At 37.5% G+C, this 21,194-nt stretch overlaps 1 protein-coding gene across 3 annotated transcripts in view; it reads left to right on the top strand.

The window, feature by feature from the left end:
- The window catches only part of Brinp3 (BMP/retinoic acid inducible neural specific 3), a 478,387-nt gene that overhangs the window by 294,833 nt on the left and 162,360 nt on the right, over positions 1–21,194 (top strand). For all 3 annotated transcript variants that reach the window (XM_055624685.1, XM_055624684.1, XM_055624686.1), the window contains exon 5: positions 18,634–18,739. In XM_055624685.1, coding sequence (XP_055480660.1) covers positions 18,634–18,739 — 106 coding nt within the window. The remainder of the gene's footprint in view (positions 1–18,633; positions 18,740–21,194) is intronic.

Genomic DNA, 21,194 nt, shown 5'->3' with positions numbered 1-21,194 from the left:
GATATTAGCCCTCTGTCAGATAAAGGGTTGGTGAAGATTCTTTCCCAATCTGTAGGCTGTCTATTTGTTTTGATGACAGTGTCTTTTGCTTTACAGAAGCTTTTCAGTTTCATGAGGTCCCATTTATTGATTGTTGCTCTTAGAGCCTGTGCTGTTGGTGTTCTGTTCAGGAAGTTGTCTCCTGTGCCAATGAGTTCTAGGCTGTTTCCCACTTTTTTTTCCAACTGATTTAGAGTATCTGGTTTTATGTTGAGGTCCTTGATCCACTTGGACTTTAGTTTTGTGCAGGGTGATAAATATGGATCTATTTTCATTTTTCTGCATGTAGACATTCAGTTGGTCCAGTACCATTTGTTGAAGATGCTGTCTTTTTTCCATTGAATGGATTTGGCTTCTTTGTCAAATATTGAGTATTCATAGGTGTGTGGGTTTATTTCTGGGTCTTCTATGCGATTCCATTGATCCTCCTTTCTGTTTCTATGCCAATACCATGCAGTTTTTATTACTGTTGCCTTGTAGTACAGCTTGAGATCGGGAATGGAGATACCTCCAGATGATCTGTTGTTGTACAGGATCGTTTTGGAGATTCTGGGTGTTTTGTTTCACCATATGAAGCTGAGAATCTTTTTTTCAAGGTCTGTAAAGAATTGAGTTGGTATTTTGATGGGAATTGCATTGAATCTGTAGATTGCTTTTGGTAAGAAGGCCATTTTCACAATGTTAATCCTACCAATCCAAGAGCACGGGAGTTCTTTCCATCTTCTGAGATCTTCTTCAATTTCTTTCTTCAAAGACTTGAAGTTTTTCTTAAACAGGTCTTTCACTTGCTTGGTTAGAGTCACACCAAGGTACTTTATGTTATTAGTGGCTATTGTGAAGGGTGTTGTTTCCCTAATTTCTTTCTCAGCCTTTTTGTCTTTGGTATACAAGAGGGCTTCTGATTTTTTTGAGTTCATTTTGTATCCTGCCACTTTGCTGAAGGTGTTAATCAGCTGAAGAAGTTCTTTGGTAGAATCTTTGGGGTCGCTCATGTATACTATCATATCATCTGCAAATAGTGACACTTTGACCTCTTCCTCTCCGATTTGTATCCCCTTGATCTCCTTTAGTTGTCTTATTGCTCTGGCTAGGACTTCAAGTACAATGTTAAAGAGGTATGGAGAGAGTGGGCAGCCTTGTCTTGTCCCTGATTTCAGTGGGATTGATTTAAGTTTCTCTCCATTGAGTATGAGGTTGGCTATAGGCTTGCTGTATATTGCCTTTACTATCTTTAGGTATGTGCCTTGTATCCCTGATCTCTCCAAGACTTTAAACATAAATGGGTGTTGGACTTTGTCAAATGCTTTTTCAGCATCTAAGGAGATGATCATGTGGTTTTTCTCCTTCATTTTGTTTATGTGGTGGATTACATTGATGGATTTCCATATGTTGAACCACCCTTGCATGCCTGGGATGAAGCCTACTTGGTCATGGTGGATGATATCTTTGATGTGTTCTTGGATTCGGTTTGCAAGTATTTTATTGAGTATTTTTGCATCAATGTTCATAAGAGAGATAGGTCTGAAGTTCTCTTTTTTGTTGGATCTTTGTGTGGTTTAGGTATCAAAGTGACTGTGGCTTCATAGAATGAGTTTGGTAGTGTTCCTTCTGTTTCTATTTTATGGAATAGTTTGAGGAGAATTGGTGTTAGTACTTCTTTGAAGGTCTTGTAGAATTCTGCGCTGAAGCCATCTGGTCCAGGGCTTTTTTTGGAGGGGAGACTGTTAATGACTGCTTCAATTTCCTTGGGAGATATAGGGCTATTCAGTCTTTCTACCTGATCTTGACTTAATTTTGGTAGATGGAATCTGTCAAGAAAGTTATCCATTTCATTTAGATTTTCAAATTTTGTGCCATATAGGCTTTTGTAGTATGACCTAATAATCGTTTGGATTTCCTCAGTGTCTGTAGTTATGTCCCCACTTTCCTTTCTGATTTTGCTGATTTGTATGGTTTCTCTCTGGTTTTTAGTTAGTTTGGAAAGGGTTTGTCTATCTTGTTGATTTTCTCAAAGAACCAGCTTTTTGTTTCATTGATTCTTTGGATAATTTTATTTGTTTCTAATTGATTGATTCCTGCCCTTACTTTGATTATTTCCAGCCTTCTGCTCCTCTTGGGTGTATCTGCTTCTTTTTTTTCTAGGTTTTTCAGTTGAGCCATTAAGTTGTTTGTATGTGATGTTACAGATTTCTTCTTGTAGGCACTTAGTGCTATAAATTTTCCTCTGAGCACTGCTTTCAATGTGTCCCATAAATTTGGGTATGTTGTGCCTTCATTTTCATTGAATTCTAGAAAGTCTTTAATTTCTTTCTTTATTTCTTCCTTGGCCCAGCTGTCATTGAGTAGTAAGTTGTTCAGTTTCCATGTGCGTGTCGGCTTTTTGTTGTTTCTGTTGTTGTTGATGTCCAGCTTTAGTCCATGGTGGTCAGATAGTATACAAGGGATTATTTCAATCCTTTTGTATCTGTTGAGGCTTGCTTTGTGACCCACTATATGGTCTATTTTGGAGAAGGTTCCATGTGGTGCTGAAAATAAGGTGTACTCTTTTGAGTTTGGGTGAAAAGATCTGTAGACATCTATTAGGTCCATTTGATTTAGGGATTCTGTGAGTGCTTTTATTTCCCTATTTGGTGTCTGTCTGGTTGATCTGTCCCTTGTTGAGAGTGCGGTGTTGAAGTCTCCCACTATTAAGGTATTAGGATCAATGTATGATTTAAGCTTTAATATTGTTTCATTTACGAATGTAGGTGCTCTTGTATTTGGGGCATAGATATTCAAAATTGTGATGTCCTCTTGTTGGATTTTTCCTTTGATGAGAATATAGTGGCCCTCCTTATCTTTTTTGATTAACTTTGGATGAAAGTCTATTTTATTAGATATTAGGATGGCTACTCCCGCTTGTTTTCTGGAACCATTTGCTTGAAAAACATTTTTCCAGCCCTTTACTCTGAGGTAGTGTTTATCTTTGTTGCATAGGTGTGTTTCTTGGATGCAACAGAAAGTTGGGTCTTTTTTCCATAACCATTCTGTTAGCCTGTGTCTTTTTATTGGTGAGTTGAGTCCATTAATATTGATAGATAATATTGACCAATGCATGTTAGTTCCTTTTGTAATGGAGTCGATGATCTTACCTTGTTTCATTGCTTGTTTTCTTTTCCTTTTTGTTGGGATATTATCTGTATGCCCTGTTTTCTTGGGTGAATTCGTTTTCGTTGGATTGGAGTTTTCCTTCTAGTATCTTCTGTAGGGTTGGTTTGCTGTATAGATATTGCGTAAATTTAGTTTTGTCATGGAATATTTTGTTTTCTCCATCTATGTTGATTGAAAGCTTTGCAGGGTATAGTAGTCTCGGTTGACATTTGTTATCTCTTAGAGTCTCCATGATGCTTGCCCAGGCCCTTCTGGCTTTCATAGTTTCTGATGAGAAGTCTGGTGTGATTCTGATAGGTCTACCTTCATATGTTACTTGGCCTTTTTCCCTTGCTGCTTTTAATATCTTTTCTTTGTTCTGTAGATTTAGTGTTTTGACTATGATGTGACGTGATGTGTTTCTTTTCTGGTCTAGTCTATTTGGTGTTCTGTAGGCCTCTTGTATATTTATGGACATCTCTTTCTTTAAGTTGAGAAAATTTTCTTCTATGATTTTCTTGAAAATATTTTCTGGACCTTGGAGCCTGGAGTCTTCTTTTTCATCAATTCCTATTATTCTTAGATTTTGTCTTTTCATAGCATCCTTGATTTCTTGGATATTTTGTGATTGGAATTTTTCTGATTTTACTTTTTCTTTGAGAGAAGTATCAATTTCTGCAAGTGTGTCTTCAGCTCCAGAGATTCTCTCTTCCATCTCTTGTATTCTGTTGGTGATGCTTACTTTTGTGGTTCCTGATCTTTTCTCCAAGTTCTCCAGCTCAAGAGTTTTCTCATTTTGTGTTTTCTTTATTGATTCTAATTCTGTTTTCATGCCTTGCACCATTTCTTTTATGTGTTTGAATTTGGATTCCTGTCTCTCTACGATGGACTCTATTTCTTTGTTCATTTCCTTTTTGTATGCCACTAATTTTTTCTCTACTTGTGCCTCTATTTGTTTGGCTATGTTTGCCTGTGTTTCTTTAAGGGTTTTGTCTATTTCTTCTTTCTTTACCTCCAATTGACTGGCCAACTCTTTGAAAGATTTGTTCATTTCCTCCTTATGAGCCTCAAATCATTGAGCAAGCATGGCTTTAAGGTCATTTTCCTGTGTTTCTGATGAATTGGAGTATCCATCGATTTTGGAGTTTGCTGGTGAAGTCATGATGTCATGATTTATGTTGGAAGTGTTCTTTCGCCTACCCCTGGCCATTGGCTTATCTGAGACCTTCCCTGTTTGTTTTTGGATTCTGCCGATCAGACTGGTACTGTCTCTCTCTCGAGTCTGGAGAATTCTTCAGGAAGTTGATAGAGGTTCCATGTCCTTAGCGTGTGCTGAGGATTAGCTGTACCTGTGGGAGGAAAGTACGCAGGCGCAAACAGAGGCAAATGCAAGCGTGCGTGCGTGTGTATGTGTGTGTGTGTGTGTGTGTGTGTGTAAGTGGGCGTGGGCGTGTGTCTCAAGGGACAGAGTGATGGCTAATGTTGAACCCTTGAGTGTGTGGGAGGGGCTCTGCAATGTATATGTCACAGGCGCTAGTGATGATCGCAGCGCAATTTCTGGCATTAACTGTCTTAACTCCTCAATTAGACCCACAGAGCAGGAACTTCAATGTTCCAAGTGCCCCTCTGTTTCCCAAAGTGGGTATATGGGTGGGAGGGGGTTCGATGCCTGGCTTCTGTTTTAGAAGGACCCAGGATCAGTAAAGCGGCAGATTCTCAAGGGTTCACTCACTTACAGGCATTTGTCACTTGGCAGAGATCGGGGTATCTGGGTTCTCTGCTCTCTGGTTTGGCCCTGCTTCTTTGATGTGCTCCGCCAGTTCCGTGCTGTTGTCACTGCCAGGTTATGAGGTCTTGCTGCAGCTGGAGATTTCAGGGTGGTCACGTCAGTGGGAATCGGGGTAACCAGCCTTTCTGTTCTCTGGTTTGGCCCTGGTTAGTCTTAAACTGGAGGGCTGATGTGCCCCGCCAGCTCAGTGCTGCTCGGCCGCCAGGTTAGAAAGTCCCGCTGTAACTGGAGACTGGGTTGCTAGTCCAGATGCTTTCTGGGAAGTCCTGGGGTCTCTTTACTGTGCTCTCCAAGCTTCGGAGGCCCAGCGCCTGGTGTGTCCAGCTTGTATGGCGTTTCTGTCTGGTTTTGATGAGTATATAGCGTATTCTCTGTCACTGTGGGATTGGGCGGGCCGTACCATCAGTGATGGCGCTCCTGCAGAGCTAGTATGGCATCTAGCAGACTCGGGCCCTGGGAGGATGGTGCAGCTGCCGTGCGAATCTGGGGCTCCAAGACACAGTACTGCTGGCCTTTGTCGATAAAGGACTTGGGGCTCCGCCTCAGTGGCTGCAGGCCCCAGGCAGTTAGGTCTGTGCTGAGAAAGGGGAGTCTGAGAAAGGCGAGTCAGCTGTGCCTAGGAGGAGGGAGGTCTCCTGCGATGTTCCCTGTTGTTTAGAAAGTCTCTCCGTTGTTTCCCTGGCCTCAGAAGTTCTTCCACTCATCAACTCAGAACTTTATCTCTTCCACAGCTCAGAAACTGTGTGTGCTAGTCGCCATCTTGGCTCGACAATTGTGTTTTTCATAGGAAAATGTTGGCAATATACACATTGATTATGTATAATAAACTATTTTGTACTACTGCTAAACAAATGGACATTAAATATGTTTAATATCCTTTAAACAAGGACATTAAATATATTTAATTCATTATATATTTAATAATGTATCATGCACTTAGAATAATGTTCATTATTTCACGTAGATTTAAAAGAATTGATTTGCTATACTCATGCATTTTTATCTGGAAGTACTTGACATATGAGTCTGTACTTTTCAAAAATAATATATTAAACCAAACAACTTTGAAACCTACAAAATATTTGATCCCAAAGAAAACTTAAGATAACATTTTTTTCACTTTTGCTTAGTTTGTTTAGTAGTACTGATTTTAGTGGGTTTATCCTATGTTGTATGTTTATATGAGTGAGTATATACCCTGTGTGTCTTTTTGCTTCTGGGACAACTCACTCAGGACGATCCTTTTCAGGTCCCACCATTTACCTGCAAATTTCATGATTTCCTTATTTTTCATTGCTGAGTAATATTCCATTGTATAGATGTATCACAGTTTCTGCATCCATTCTTCAGTTGAGGGGCATCTGGGTTGTTTCCAGCTTCTGGCTATTACAAATAAAGCTGCTACAAACATGGTTGAGCAAATGTCCTTTTTGTGTACTTGAGCCTCTTTTGGATATATGCCTAGGAGTGGTATGGCTGGATCTTGAGGAAGAGCTATTCTTAGTTGTTTAAGAAAGCACCAGATTGTTTTCCAAAGTGGTTGTACAAGTTTACATTCCCAACAGCAGTGTAGAAGGGTTCCCCTTTCTCCACAACCTCTCCAGCATGTGTTGTTACTTGAGTTTTTGATCTTGGCCATTCTGATGGGTGTAAGGTGAAATTTCAGGGTTGTTTTGATTTGCATTTCCCTAATGGCTAATGAGGTTGAGCATTTCTTTAAATGCTTCTCTGCCATTCCATATTTCTCTACAGAGAGTTCTCTGTTTAGCTCTGTTCCCCATTTTTTAAGTGGATTACTTGGTTTGCTGCTTTTCAGCTTTTTTAGTTCTTTAAGTATACTGGATATGAGCCCTCTGTCAGATAAAGGGTTGGAGAAGATTCTTTCCCAATCTGAAGGCAGTTGCTTTGTTTTGATGACAGTATCCTTTGTTTTACAGAAGCTTTTCAGTTTCATGAGGTCCCATTTATTGAATGTTGCTCTCAGAGCCTGTGCTGTTGGTGTTCTGTTCAGGAAGTTTTCTCCTGTACCAATGATTTCTAGGGTATTCCCCACTTTTTTTTCTAGCCAATTTAATGTGTCTGGTTTTATGTTGAGGTCCTTGATCCACTTGGACTTCAGTTTTGTGCAGGGTGATAAGTATGGATCTAATTTCATTTTTCTACATGTAGACATCCAGTTAGATCAGCACCATTTGTTGAAGATGCTATCTTTTTTCCATTGTATGGTTTTGGCATCTTTGTCAAAAATCAGGTGTCCATAAGTGTGTGGGTTTATTTCTGGGTCTTCTGTTCGATTCCATTGATCCACCATTCTGTTTCTATGCCAGTACCATGCAGTTTTTATAACTGTTGCTCTATAGTACAGCTTGAGATCAGGGATGGTGATACCTCCAGAAGATCTTTTATTGTAGAGGATTGTTTTAGCAATTCTGGGTTTCTTGTTATTCCATACAAAGTTGAGAATTTTTGTTTCCAGGTCTGTAAAGAATTGTGTTGGCAATTTGATTGGAATTGCATTAAAAGTGAGGACCCTAACTAAAATGCTCAATCCCCATCCTGAAAGGCAAAGAGGATGGACATCAGAAGAAGAAGAAGAAAACAGGAAACAACCTAGGAACCTGCCACAGAGGGCCTCTGAAAGCCTCTGCCCCACAGACTATCAAAGCAGATGCTGAGACCTATGGCCAACTGTCAGGCAGAGTGAATGGAATTTTATGTAAGAAGTGGGAAATAGCAAGAGCTGGAGAGGACAGGAACTCCACAAGGAGAACAACAGAACAAGAAAAGTTGAACACAGGGAACTTCCCAGAGAGTCATACTCCAACCAAGGACTATTTATGGAGATAACCTAGACTCCCTACACAGATGTAGCCCATGGCAGTTCAGTGTCCAAGTGGGTTACATAGTAATGGGAAGAGGGACTGCCTCTGACACAATCTGATTGGCCTGCTCTTTGATCACCTCCCCCGGAGGGGGGTGGGTCAGCCTTACCAGGCCACAGAAGAAGACAATGCAACCATTCCTGATGTGATCTGATAGACTAAGATCAGAAGGAAGGAGAGGAGGACCTCCCCATCAGTGGCCTTGGGGAGGGGCATGCATGCAGAAAGGGGAAGAAGGGTGGGATCGAGAGGGGAGGAGGGGATGGCTTGTTGGGGGATACAAAATGAATAAAGTGTAATTAATAATAATAAAAAAAACAGAAAAAAGAGAACATTTTCAAGTACTTTATAAAAACACTTTCAAGAACTTTAAAATAACTATGTTTGAAAATTCACTTATTGGTTAAAAGTAACTCCTTAAAATGTTTCTGTGAGATAAAGAACTGAGTCCACATGGAGTCACAGTCTGATGTAAAAGGCTTAATAAATGTTGAAATAAATTAATAACAGTCAGTAGAAAATGAAATAGATGTCTGTAATAGATGCCTCACTATCTATATTCCACACAAACCAAAAACAATCCTAAAGCTACACATTTATTTGAATAAATAATAGTCATTTTTTCTTTGGTTTCAGCAGTTTTTGTATTTTAAATTTTTATAATTTAAGCAATATGTAATGATGAAATATCCTTTGTAGTTGGCAGAAAACATTGGTGATTTCCAAAACTCCAATATAATTTTAATTTTTGTTTTTCTCATTGAATTCTAAGACATTCTTAAAAAGTTTAGTAAATTAAGTATCACCTTATAATAAAGCTTTTCCTTTACAATTACCTTGTAATAGTGTCTAAGAAAAATAATAGTATTTATGTGCTGATTTACTGTGTAGATACTGAACTATATTGGATTCTTGAACTCCATCTGTACTATTCCAGGTGCAATGCAGTCATCAGTAAGAAGATGAGCACTAAACAGACATTATTGCTTTCATTGATTGCCTTAATAAAGCCTAGAAATGTTTGTAGTTAGAAGGTGGAAAAGGATAGGAAAATGCTTTCAACATATTAATGTCTAATTATTTGCATATTTCTTCCCCAAGTTCTTTTGTAGTCCTGAGAAATAATGCTTTTAATAGTGTTTTAAAAATAAATTCTCAAAATTATTTTACTGAATGGTTTTCTGGAATATTTTATTGACACTTATACTCTTCAGCCCCTGAGTTTATTTATTGATTGATTCATAAGAATTATTCATTTTATGTCTATGTGTATTTGGCCTGCATGTATGTTCATGACTTATTTGACTGGTAATCTCAAAGGCCAGAAGAGGGCATGGCATCCCTGTAGATAGAGTCACTGATGATTGTGTGCTGTCACGTGCATGCTAGGAATTGAACCTAGGTCTTCTGGAACAGCAGCCAGTGCTCTTAGCCATGGTACCATCTCTCTAGTCCTTGCACAGGTTTTCGAATGGACAAATGCATAAATAGGCAAATAAAATAAAATCCATATCTGAGGCTGGAGTTGGATATGACTTAGTAAATGCCCTGATATAACGAATAAAGAAAAAAATACTAATGTTATTAATAAAAAGATATTAACTTATTAACCATGTTAGTTGTTAGTAAATAACATAACCATAGAAGAGATAATTCAAAATGTAACCATTTCAGCATCTATTGCATATATCAAAATTAAAATGTTACCAGAAGTAACAATCCTTTTATATCTTTACTGTTACCTCCATGCACTCAGAAAATACCATCCTGGTCTCTGACACTAACTTATTTTGCCTAATTTTTAAATGTGTAACAATGTAGCATTGTAGTCTCCTAATTTTTGTTTAACATAAGCATAAGGGACATCTGTAATATGCCATTTGTGAGATCTGTCCTTCTTATTACATATAATCGTCTTTAATATTAGGCTATAGTAGTCAAGCAATCAATTTATTTCCACATTATATTAGTAACTGAGAGAAATTGTAACATTTTCCTAAATTGCACTGCTGTCAGGCTCAGCATACTGAGACTGTCTTTGCTGTGAATGTCTTTGAAATACCTTTCGGCACATTCATACTTATTTATACTGGACACCCAGTGTAATGTCTTTCCTTAATTACAAAGACATTTTAAGTGCGGGTTTAGGGAAACAATTGTTTTGTAGTATTATCAACACTATTTATTTTCATCTTGTTAAAAAACTCTTTGTAAAGTTTTAATACATTTTATTATTATCCCATTATGCTTCTACTTTCAGGTCCTTGATAAGAAAGGCAAACAATTTTGTCTTGCTTAACTATTTTTTTTTTTTTTTTAGAATTTCATATGTGAGTGCTGTATTTACATCATTTTTACCCTTTTTTACTACATCCAGTTTCTCCCTTATGCTTCTGTTCTTTTGCTAACTAATGATCTCTTCAACTTCCTGACTTAGGCATGACTCACTAATAGTCCATTGCTTAATCTACATAAGCAGATTTGTATATATAATTACTCCAAAATTACTTTAATACAGCTAAATTTAGCTGTGAAATACAACTTTGTCTTTTCAATAATAAAGTCCGTGGGTAAGTTCTCCTTTGAAGTTCTGGTATAACTACGTGGGGAATCGATGAAGGATGACCCCTCCTGAATGACCCTCCTCGATGACCCCACTCATGTTTGCATCTGGTGGCTCTAATCAGAATGAGAGTAAAAACTAACTAACTAACTAAACAAACATAAATATTAAGACAAGAATTTAGGAGGGAGATAGGATAGAGGGTTCCTGGGAAGAATTGGAAGAGGTGAGGTTTGATATTATCAAGACATATTGTATACATTGATGACATTTTAAAAGAGTAAATAAAAATAAAATAATAAAAAAATCAGAGAACTGTGAAAGAAAATTACTGTGAATGTTTTGATTCTATGAACAATCAATGGTTATGAACAGCAATTTCTTCCCGTTTCCACTATTTTCATGTGTAATAAAACTCTGAAAGTAAACAAGCAAAAATGGGGAAAATATTAGCAGCTATTCCTCTGGGCTAGTCATTTATCTAGTTGCTTGCATTTACAACATGGACATTTATTACTGTTTTTATTGAAAATGGCAGGTTGAACAAATAATAATAATAATATTGCTACTCTCTATTTCTTGTAGTCATGTAACCAAGAAGCAGTACATAGATAACAAGACACAGTCCAGGGAAAGACAAATTTATGTCTTTTTCAGAACTAAAAAGAGATAAGAAAGTCTTCCCTTTGCGTATTTTTAACATTCTTAGAAACATTAAGTTTCATAAGATGTAGATTTAAAAATATCATGGCATGTAGACTTGTAATAAGTGATAATCATACGTTGTGTTGAATTTTTAAGAAGCAATAGTCAGCTTTGTTATTTGTTGACCTAATCAGTATTTATTTATTTATTTAAAAGACTAAAAAATAAAAGCCGTTGCTCAGATAAAAGGTATGTATACAGGATCAGATGAATGGGGAGGAGGTCTCCCCCTATCAGTGGACTTGGAAAAGGGCAGGGTGGAGATGAGGGAGGGAGGATGTAGATGAGGGAGGGAGGGTGTGATTGGGAGGGAATGAGGGAGCAGGACACGGCTGGGATACAGAGTTACTAAAATGTAACTGATAAGAAAAAAATAAAAGTTTGTTTTCCTGAAAAAAAAAAAAAGGTATGTATAGGACCATGGTGTTGGTAAGTGGAACAGAACTTGTTAATAATACAGCAGAACCTGTATTTTGTATTTAATATCCAACACTGCAAAAAAGTAAATGACAAGTAATTAGGAATTGTACTCAAATCTTATTGCTAAAAATAAGTGATGATAAAAATTAGGATAATTTAAAATAAAATATATGATTATTCATGTATGTACTAGGTTCCAAAGTACATATAATTTATGCTCAATGTAAATAAATGTTTTTATTTAATCTTTTTTGAGAATGCAAAAGCATCATTAGGCACAGAACAGCTGTTTTTGTTTTTGTAGCTGTTCTTTCCTGCTATGTGATATTTAACATTGCTTCTTCCCTTAATCAACATTTCAGTATTAGTGTTCCATTTGTCAGTCTTATGTTATCACTTACTTGTAGTTTTGACAATGAACATAGATGTATGCACATATATTCAGATTCTGTGAAAAGTATAATTTGGAATTACTAACATGCAAACATATTTTATTTGTTTTATAAATGAAAAATAATGCTATACAGCAGAGCATTGTGTTTCATTCTTAGAATATATTTGTGTGTTATGTGTGTGTGTTCATGACTGTTTGTGCTTTCTAAAATATATAAATACAACATGCTCAGTCATTTTAATGTTAGAGCTATGTGTATGATCTCAGGAGTAGGCACTTGGTACTGGATATTCTGTGGTCTCCTGCTTTCAGCATTCCTTACTTTCCTGAAGTTTAATGTGTAGTGTTGAGACTTGCTAACACTCCCTCCTACCATGTCAGCATATATAGATATCATTCTTGTTCAGATCTTGTTAGGCATCCATGTTAATGAGACTTAATGGGTGTAGTTTCTATGACATTTCTACTAGACAAAATCTCACAGCAAACTTCATCCTCCTTTTTTTTTTTAATTTTCCTCTCTTCTTCCTCTATGATATCTGAGTCTTAGGAAAATACATATTGTAATAGATGTATGGGTTGATACTTGGCGCCACAGATTTTCTTGTTCTCTGAATTTTGATGGGCGATGATTTTCTGTAATGATTTCTATCTGTTGCAAGGTTACTGGTGGGTGATGTCTACATTATCTGTGGGGATAAGCATGAATATCCAGAATGTAATTGGGAATTATGCCAGTTTGGAAAACTGAAAATTATAGATTCTTCTTCAAAATCGTCAACTTTGTTATGTAGGCCTAAGTAGATGGTTTTTAGTGGGAAGTTTAATGTTTATCTTTTTGGGAACTTTAAGTACAATTAGACAGACTATGATTACTACATGTGAGTATTGCATCCTTTGACATGTAATCCTATGATAGATTACTGTTTTAGTTCATAGTGATAGAGTTAGGAAGATTTTTTTTAACATTTCTTTTTTTTTAATTTTATTTTTTTTCTTATCAGTTACATTTTTTTAACTCTGTGTCCCAGCCGTATCCCGCTCCCTCATTCCCTACCAATCCCACCCTTTCTCCCTCATCTCCACCTTGCCCCTTTCCAAGTCCACTGATAGGGGGGGACTTCCTCCCCATTCATCCCATCCTGTTTTATCAGGTATCTTCAGGACTGGCTGCAAAGCCCTCCTCTGTGGCCTAACAGGACTGCTCCTCCCTTGGGGGTTGGGGAGGTCAAAGTTACTGAGCTACAGAGTTAGGAAGATTTAAAAAAAAATCTTTTTTAAATGTACTTTATTAAAGGGCAGGAATTATCTTTCTTACTTCTTTCTTTCTTTCTTTCTTTCTTTCTTTCTTTCTTTCTTTCTTTCTTTCTTTCTTTCGCTTTCACTTTACATCCTTGTAGCCTCATCCCTCCTTTCCTCCCAGCCTCTCCCTTTTCTTCTCCTTCCCCTTCCTCTTTTCCTCAGAAAAAGGAGCTCCATTTCCCATCCAACCCAGCTTAAGAATCAGGACTGAGTATGTCCTCTTCACAGCCTTGCTAGCCTGTGGTCTAGCAAGGCTGTCCTGCCAGGAGGAAGTGATCAAAACCTGGCGAGTGAGTCCTTGTCTGATGTACTCCCCACCACCCTTACTAGAGGACCCACATGAATCCTAAACTGCTCAAGTGCTACATCTTTATAAGAAATCTAGGTCCAGATCATACATGGTCGTGTTCCCTCTGGACTCTGGTCTGTTGGTCTTCCTGTGGAGCTGCTATCAAACCCAACCTTTTATCTTTCCTCCTACTTTCCCTCAGGACTCCCTACACAAAGCCAATGTTTGGGAGTGAGTCTAGGAATCTGTTTTGAGGTGCTGCTAGGTAAAGCCTCTCAGAGGACAAGTTTGTCAGGCTCTTGTCTGCAAGAATAGCAGAGTATTGTTTGTGGTGTCAGGCATCAGCACCCTCCACTAGGGTGGGTCTTTGGTTGGTCATTCCCCCAGTCTCTGTTCCATCCGCTCTATCTTTATTCTGGGGGAAAAAATGACTGTTTTACTCTATTGAGAGCTAGCACAGAGGCCTCTGAAAGCATAAAAGTTAGTTCTCAAGCAGGCTTCTTTCTGGTCAGAAACACCTCAGGTCCTCAGGATCACATGTTTAAAGGCATAATAGCTTCAGCAATAGGGATGTGCTTCTAACTTATGGGTGGCAACCAAGGGCAAGAGTCAAATCTTATATGACTTCAGGAATCTCTTGGAAAACCAGACAAATCACTCAGATGGGATTTCCCAAGCCTCCTGTTGTAGTTATTTTTAGGTATTCTAGATCTATTGCAGAAAGCACTGTCATCCCTCATAGGAAGGGTTTGATAGATAGATAGATAGATAGATAGATAGATAGATAGATAGATAATGTTTATAATAATTAAAATGATTCCCCAGAGCTTCAATTAATACAATTTATCTGTAATATATGTATTGTATACATATACATGTATATAATAATTAAATATATGTATATAATAAATGTGTATGTTAATAATAATTAAAATATGATTCCCTATAGCATTAATTAATTAATTATTACATTTTTTTTTACTTTGTATTCTGTCTGCAACCCATCCTTCTCTCCTCCCAGTCCTACCAACCTCCCTCCTATATTCCCCTCCCCTAGTCCACTGATAGGGGAGGATCTCCTCCCCTTCTATCTGAGCCTAGCCTATGATAAACATGTTACAATCTATAGTTCTAAAATCTATAGTTCTAAGGAAGCTAAACAACAAGGAGGACCCTAGGGAAGAGGCTTAATCTTTATTTAGAAGGGCAATCAGGATAGACATCTGAAGTGGGAGAAGACAGAGACAGGACAGGAACTTTCAACAGGGGGCCTCTGAAAAACTCAACCCAGCAGGGTATGGAAGGACATGCTGAAATTCATAGCCAAACTTTGGGAGAGTGCAGGGAATCTTATGGAAGAAGAGGGAGACAGAAAGTCCTGGAGGGGATAGAACCTACACAAGGATACCAACAGAGCAAAAAAACCTGGGCTCAGGTGGCCCTGTAGAAACAAGTACTCCAACCAAGGACCATACATGGTGAGACCCTAGACCCCCTGCTCAGATAAAGCCCATAGGTTACTCAGTTTCCAAGTGGGTACCCTAGTAATGGGATTAGGGGCTGTCTCTCACATGAACTCACTGGCTTGTTCTTTGATCTCCTCTTCCTGGGAGGTGCATCTTTGTTAGGTTACAAAGGAAGATGATGCAGCCAGCCTTGATAAGTCGCTATAGCTTTTAAGGTAGCATTGATAGATAGTTCTTTTTATTTAGTTAACCGTACACATTTCAGTTAATCTAAGCAAACACAGCCTGTATTATTTTTTTTCACAAAATTACTATGGTTTTATTGATTTAGGAAGATAACTGTTCAGGAGCTCCACAAGGACCAAATACATCTGGGTACAGGGGTCTTTTCTAAGACTGTTTCTCCAACAAAGGAACATGAATGGATATAACCTAGAACCTCTGTACAGATGTAGCCTATGACATCTCAGTGCCCAAGTGGGTACCCTAGGAAGGGAAACAGGAACTGTTTCTGACATAAGTACAATACCTGGTTCTTTGCCCCCTACCAAGGGAGGAGCAGACTTGCTAGGCCACAGAGGAGGACATTGCAGCCAGTCCTGAAGAGACCTGATCAGCTAGGGTCAGATGGAAGGGGAGGAGGACCCTTCCTATCAGTAGACTTAGAGAGGGGCAGGGAGGAGATGAAGAAGGGGGTGTGGGACTGGGAGGGAATGAGGGAGGGGGCTACAGCTGGGATACAAAGTAAATAAAGTACAATTAATATAAAAAATTTTAATTAAAAATGAAGATATCTGTACTCTATAAATTCTAGAAGTGAAAAATAATTGAAACAGTAGAAAAGAAGTTGAAAATAAATTTCAAAACTACATTTCTGCTTTTTTTGAATGTTTAGTCGGTTTTTGTATCTGCACTGAAAATAACATGATAGTGTAAAGAAAATTTATGTAAATGCTCAGGGACTAAATTGATACCTCATTACCACATTCAGACAGCATGTTCTCTATAAAGAACAATTTGAACAGATTTAACTTCACCTTCCACAGATGACGAAGTTCTACCTACAATGCCACATGTTGCACACACACACACAAACACACACACCCTCCACAGGCCATCAATCCCTTGGGAGGTACAAGTACAGCCAATTCCAGCAAGAATAAATTTGTATTATAGTATAGACGCTATGATTCCGTGCTTTCAATATTATTTCCCTCAAATAAATGAAATAAAATAAAAACATTGACACTATCAATCTGCCTTTTTAAAACTGTAACCACATTTACCAATGAATTACGACTGTCTCCACCATTTTATTTAACTTATGAAATCACCCCTAATTTTACACATACATAGAACATAAAAAATAATCCATAAGTAGGACATTCATATTTCAATTTATGCCCCAAAATTCAGATAATCATGCTGAATGTTTTATCTTCAGCAGGATGTGGATCTGTCTGAAGACATTTGTTTAATAATATGAGATTTAATTTTTTATTTGTATCCATTTCATTATTAGATTAAGAGTGAAATATGCATGAGCACTTTTCCTAGCTTTATATCTAATAATCTAATAAGCCATGTAGGATTCATCTATTAATATAATACAATTTAAAATGATTTCCTAATAGGAAGTGTTAGGACTCAGAGTTTAAATAAATTAAACACTGATCAGTAAAATCATTCTTGGTAATGTGAAGAAAAAGTTATATATATATATATATATATATATAGAGAGAGAGAGAGAGAGAGAGAGAGAGAGAGAGAGAGAAACTATGCAAAATATGAAATCTCTTAATTCTATACTAAAGCAACACAGGCCTTCTTTGTGTGTCTCTCCACATGAGGTTAATATTAAGCATAAATAAAATAAAATAATCATCTGATGTCCTTCCTCTTTGCTTTCAGGATGGGGATTGAGCATTTTAGTCAGGGTGCTCTCTCTTAATTAGTTTCTTCTTTACATGTACAGATTTTAGTGGGTTTATTCTATGTTGTATGTTTATATGAGTGAGTATATACAGTTTGTTTCTTTCTGCTCCTGGGACAGCTCACTCAGGATGATCCTTTTCAGGTCCCACCATTTATCTGCAAATTTTATGATTTCCTTATTTTTCATTGCTGAGTAATATTCCATTGTGTAGATGTACCACAATTTCTGCATCCATTCTTCAGTTGAGGGGCATCTGGGCTGTTTCCAGCTTATGGCTATTACAAATAAGGCTGCTACAAATATGGTTGAGCAAATGTCCTTATTGTGTACTTGAGCCTCTTTTGGATATATGCCTAGGAGTGGTATGGCTGGATCTTGAGGAAGCACTATTCCTAGTTGTCTAAGAAAGCGCCAGATTGATTTCCAGAGTGGCTGTACAAGTTTACATTCCCACCAGCAGTGGAGAAGGGTTCCCCTTTCTCCAAAAGCATCCAGAACAGCAAAGAGGAAGGACATCAGAAGAAGAAGAAAACAGGAAACAAGCTAGAAACCTGCCACAGAGGGCCTCTGAAATGCTCTGCCCTGCAGACAATCAAAGCAGATGCTGAGACTTATGGCCAACTGTTGGGCAATGTGCATAGAATCTTATGTAAGAAGTGGGAAATAGTAAGATCTGGAGTGGACAGGAATTCCACAAGGAGAGCAACAGAACCAGAAATTTGAACACAGGGGTCTTCCCAGAGACACATGCTCCAACCAAGTACCATGTATGGAGATAACCTAGAACACCTGCACAGATGTAGCCCATGGCAGTTTAGTGTCCAATTGGGTTCCACAGTAATGGGAAGAGGGACTGCCTCTGACATAATCTGATTGGCCCGTTCTTTGATCACCTCCCCCTGAGTAGGGAGCAGCCTTACCAGGCCACAGAAGATGACAATGCAGCCACTCCTGATGAGATCTGATAGACTAAGATCAGAAGGAAGGAGAGGAGGACCTCCTCTACTAGTGGACTTGGGGAGGGGCATGCGTGAAGAAGGGGATGGGAGGGTGGATCGGGAGGGCATAAGGAAGGGGCTTAGGGGGGGATACAAAGTGAATAAAGTGGAATTAATAATAAAAAAATAAAATAAAAATTTTAAAGGAAAAAATATAATCAACACAGAGAAAGAGAACATTCTCATCAAATTTGGTTGGAGAAGGATCCAATAAAGGGTGAATTATTCAAATTAAGATGGTTACTGAACAGAGACACGACCTGTCTGCTGTGTAGATGGAACACAAATAGCTTGGAAAGTTGTTGCATTCAAAAATTGGATATATTTTCAGTTCATATAATAAAATTAATAGATGATTTTAGGTGGCTTGTGAAATGATTTTGATTTACAAACAAAGATAAAAATAATTATTTATAAGTAAATATTCTCTAACAGCCTTTAGAAGTATAGTCCTGTTATTTCTCTGGAAAAATCAGTGGTTATATGTTAGTTACACTTTTTTCCCAAAGTGATCTTTGTATTTATTAGATTTCTGGAGACAAGATTATTTGCTCATCTTTGTGCTTTGAAGATCTTCTTGCTGTCATCTATTACATCTCTGAACTTTCAGTAATGTTGACCATCAAATATTTCGGTATTAGACAAGAACACTCAACAGCAGCAACAACAAAACATTTTAAGAGTCTGATTTATTTAACAAAGTTGATGTTTTCTTTATCAGGTGACAGAAACACGGACGGGTCCTCTTGGCTGCAGTAACTATGACAACCTAGACTCTGTCAGCTCTGTTCTGGTTCAAAGTCCTGAGAATAAAATTCAGTTGCAAGGTATGTAGGTAAATTTTTATTAATTCTTTATGAGTCTAGATGATAAACTAACCGGTTATAATTTATTTCATATTATTGAAATATGAGTCAGTTGGCACTGGAAAGGTAGATCAAAAGCACTTGGTCTTTTTCCAGAGGACCTGAGTCGGTTCTTGGCGCCCACATATAGACACTCATTACCCTCTGTAACTCTGGACCTAGAGGATCTGAAACCTCTGGCCTTTTTGGGCACCTGCACTGTTAATAAATACCGTTTACTTCAAATATTATAAAATATTTAAGTATTTTAAATTATATGAAATTTATTATTCATTTGAGTTTCAAGTTATTGAAATATTTTTATTATTTTAAATAGTAAGTATATAGTTCATAGCACTGTTAAATCTCTATGAATTATTTTCTTTTAATGTGAGAATTATATTTTCATTGGTATATTACAATTAATCAAAATATACAGCAACTCTAGAGAAAACTATTTTATTTAATCATCTACAAAACTCATTTATGATAAAAGCTTGATTTCATTATTTGTGTATTATTGCACAGTTTCACAACCTAAAGAGAAACTCAGGACTGCTGAGATGGTCAGTGTATAGACACACATTGACTGAGCATGACAATGGAGTTTGGTTACTCGAGAAAAAAAGCTGGAAAGAGAGGATCAGGTCTCACAGGCTGTCTATCTTCTGCCCTCCAAAACACACAAACACACACCCATACCCTCACTCACACATACATGCATGAACACAACACATACACATGAATGTACAAAAAACACATAAAAGCACACACAGAGAGAATTACAGGTACACATTAAGAGAGATAAACACATTCACAAAAGGAGAGAAAGCGACAGAGAGAATTACAGGGACACATACAGAAACAAAAAAAACACACACTTACACACACATACAAACACACCATAATTTTAAAAATGTCAACTGCCTTTACTGAAAAACATGATGAAGTGAATTAATATTTATTTACTTTTATTTTAAAATCTTATTTATTTATTTATTTATTCATTTATTCATCTATTTATTTATTTCAATTTATTCATTTTGTATCCCCTCTGCCTTGTCTTCTCTCAGTCCCACCGATCCTCCCTCTTCTACCCTTAAGCCCTTCCCCAAGTCCACTGATAGGGGAGGTCCTCCTTCCCTTCCATCTGACCCTAGCCTATCAGGTCTCATCAGGACTGGTTGCATTGTCCTTCTCTGTGGCCTGGCAAGGCTGCTTCCCCCTGGGGGGGGGGGGGTGTCAAAGAGCCAGCCATTATTTTAGAATATATTTCTGTATGCAATTTAAATTTCTTGAAAAATTTGCATTTTTATAAAGCTTTAATAAAATAAGTGAATGTGATAAATAAAAATATAATAATAAAATAAATTCTTTTTAGGATACTGGAATAGAATTTTGACTTCAAGGATGGAGTCTGTCTATCTATCTATCTATCTATCTATCTATCTATCTATCTATCTATCTGTCTGTCTACATAGATAGATAGATATTAAATGTGCATGCAGTATGCATATCTTTTATATATGCAGGTCTTTATTTATATTTATTTTTAATGTTCATATTCTATTTCTTTTACAATTTAAAATTCATTTTAGTGTTTTACTGCATGTACTATAATCACACAATTTTAAGCTCTTCTCTCCTCTACCTCTCTCAATTCTGTGTGTGTGCGTGTGCGTGTGCGTGTGCGTGTGTGTGTGTGTGTGTGTGTCTGTGTGTTTGTGTCTGTGTGTTTAAGGAGAACTGCCAGGAACTGTATAAGTATCAGGTGGCTGGCTTCTACTCAATACTGATACTGTCTTTTTCAGTAGCCATAGTTTGTAAGTTTTCATCTGGGGACTTTTTTGAGTTTCCCTCCATCAATTTTCATTCGAGGTAGTGTTACAGTTTTCAGGTTTTGCTTAGCCAACCTCATTGTTGATATTTCATGTTTGCGGCTTCCCTGTCATAAACAGAGTACACTATAAGCACACTTCTTCACCATCTCACTCTTGTAATCTTTCCATTGAAACTCGAGTTAGTTGATCTCTTCATTTTACCAGCTGTGATTTTCTGAAATGGTTGCTGACTATGATAAATGAAAGTTTCCTTGAAGAGAAACTTACCTGTGGTCATAGGATAGTTATTAATACATAGTTAGGAGTTATAGTGAATTAGGGGAGCAGATATAGTTTACTCTCCTTTGGGTTTTATGGTGTCACTAGCCACGGGTTAGTTTCTCAGTTCTACAATAACCAGCTTGGATTCTCTCTTATTGAGCGTACCTTAAGTCCAGGTAGCTGCTGGTTCTAACTAGCTCTACTGCATCTTTGTAGATCTCCTGCCACTCTGATAATTGGTGTTGCAGATCGGTCAGACTACTGATGACTTTTCTCTTCTTGAAGCTGAGATAGATAGATAGATAGATAGATAGATAGATAGATAGATAGATAGA

The sequence above is a fragment of the Psammomys obesus genome, unplaced genomic scaffold (assembly GCF_907164565.1).
Source record: "Psammomys obesus unplaced genomic scaffold, mPsaObe1.curated_primary_1811, whole genome shotgun sequence".
NCBI lineage: Eukaryota > Metazoa > Chordata > Mammalia > Rodentia > Muridae > Psammomys > Psammomys obesus.
The sequence above is the reverse complement of the archived record's forward strand: the minus strand, read 5'-3'. Positions and strand labels throughout refer to the sequence as shown.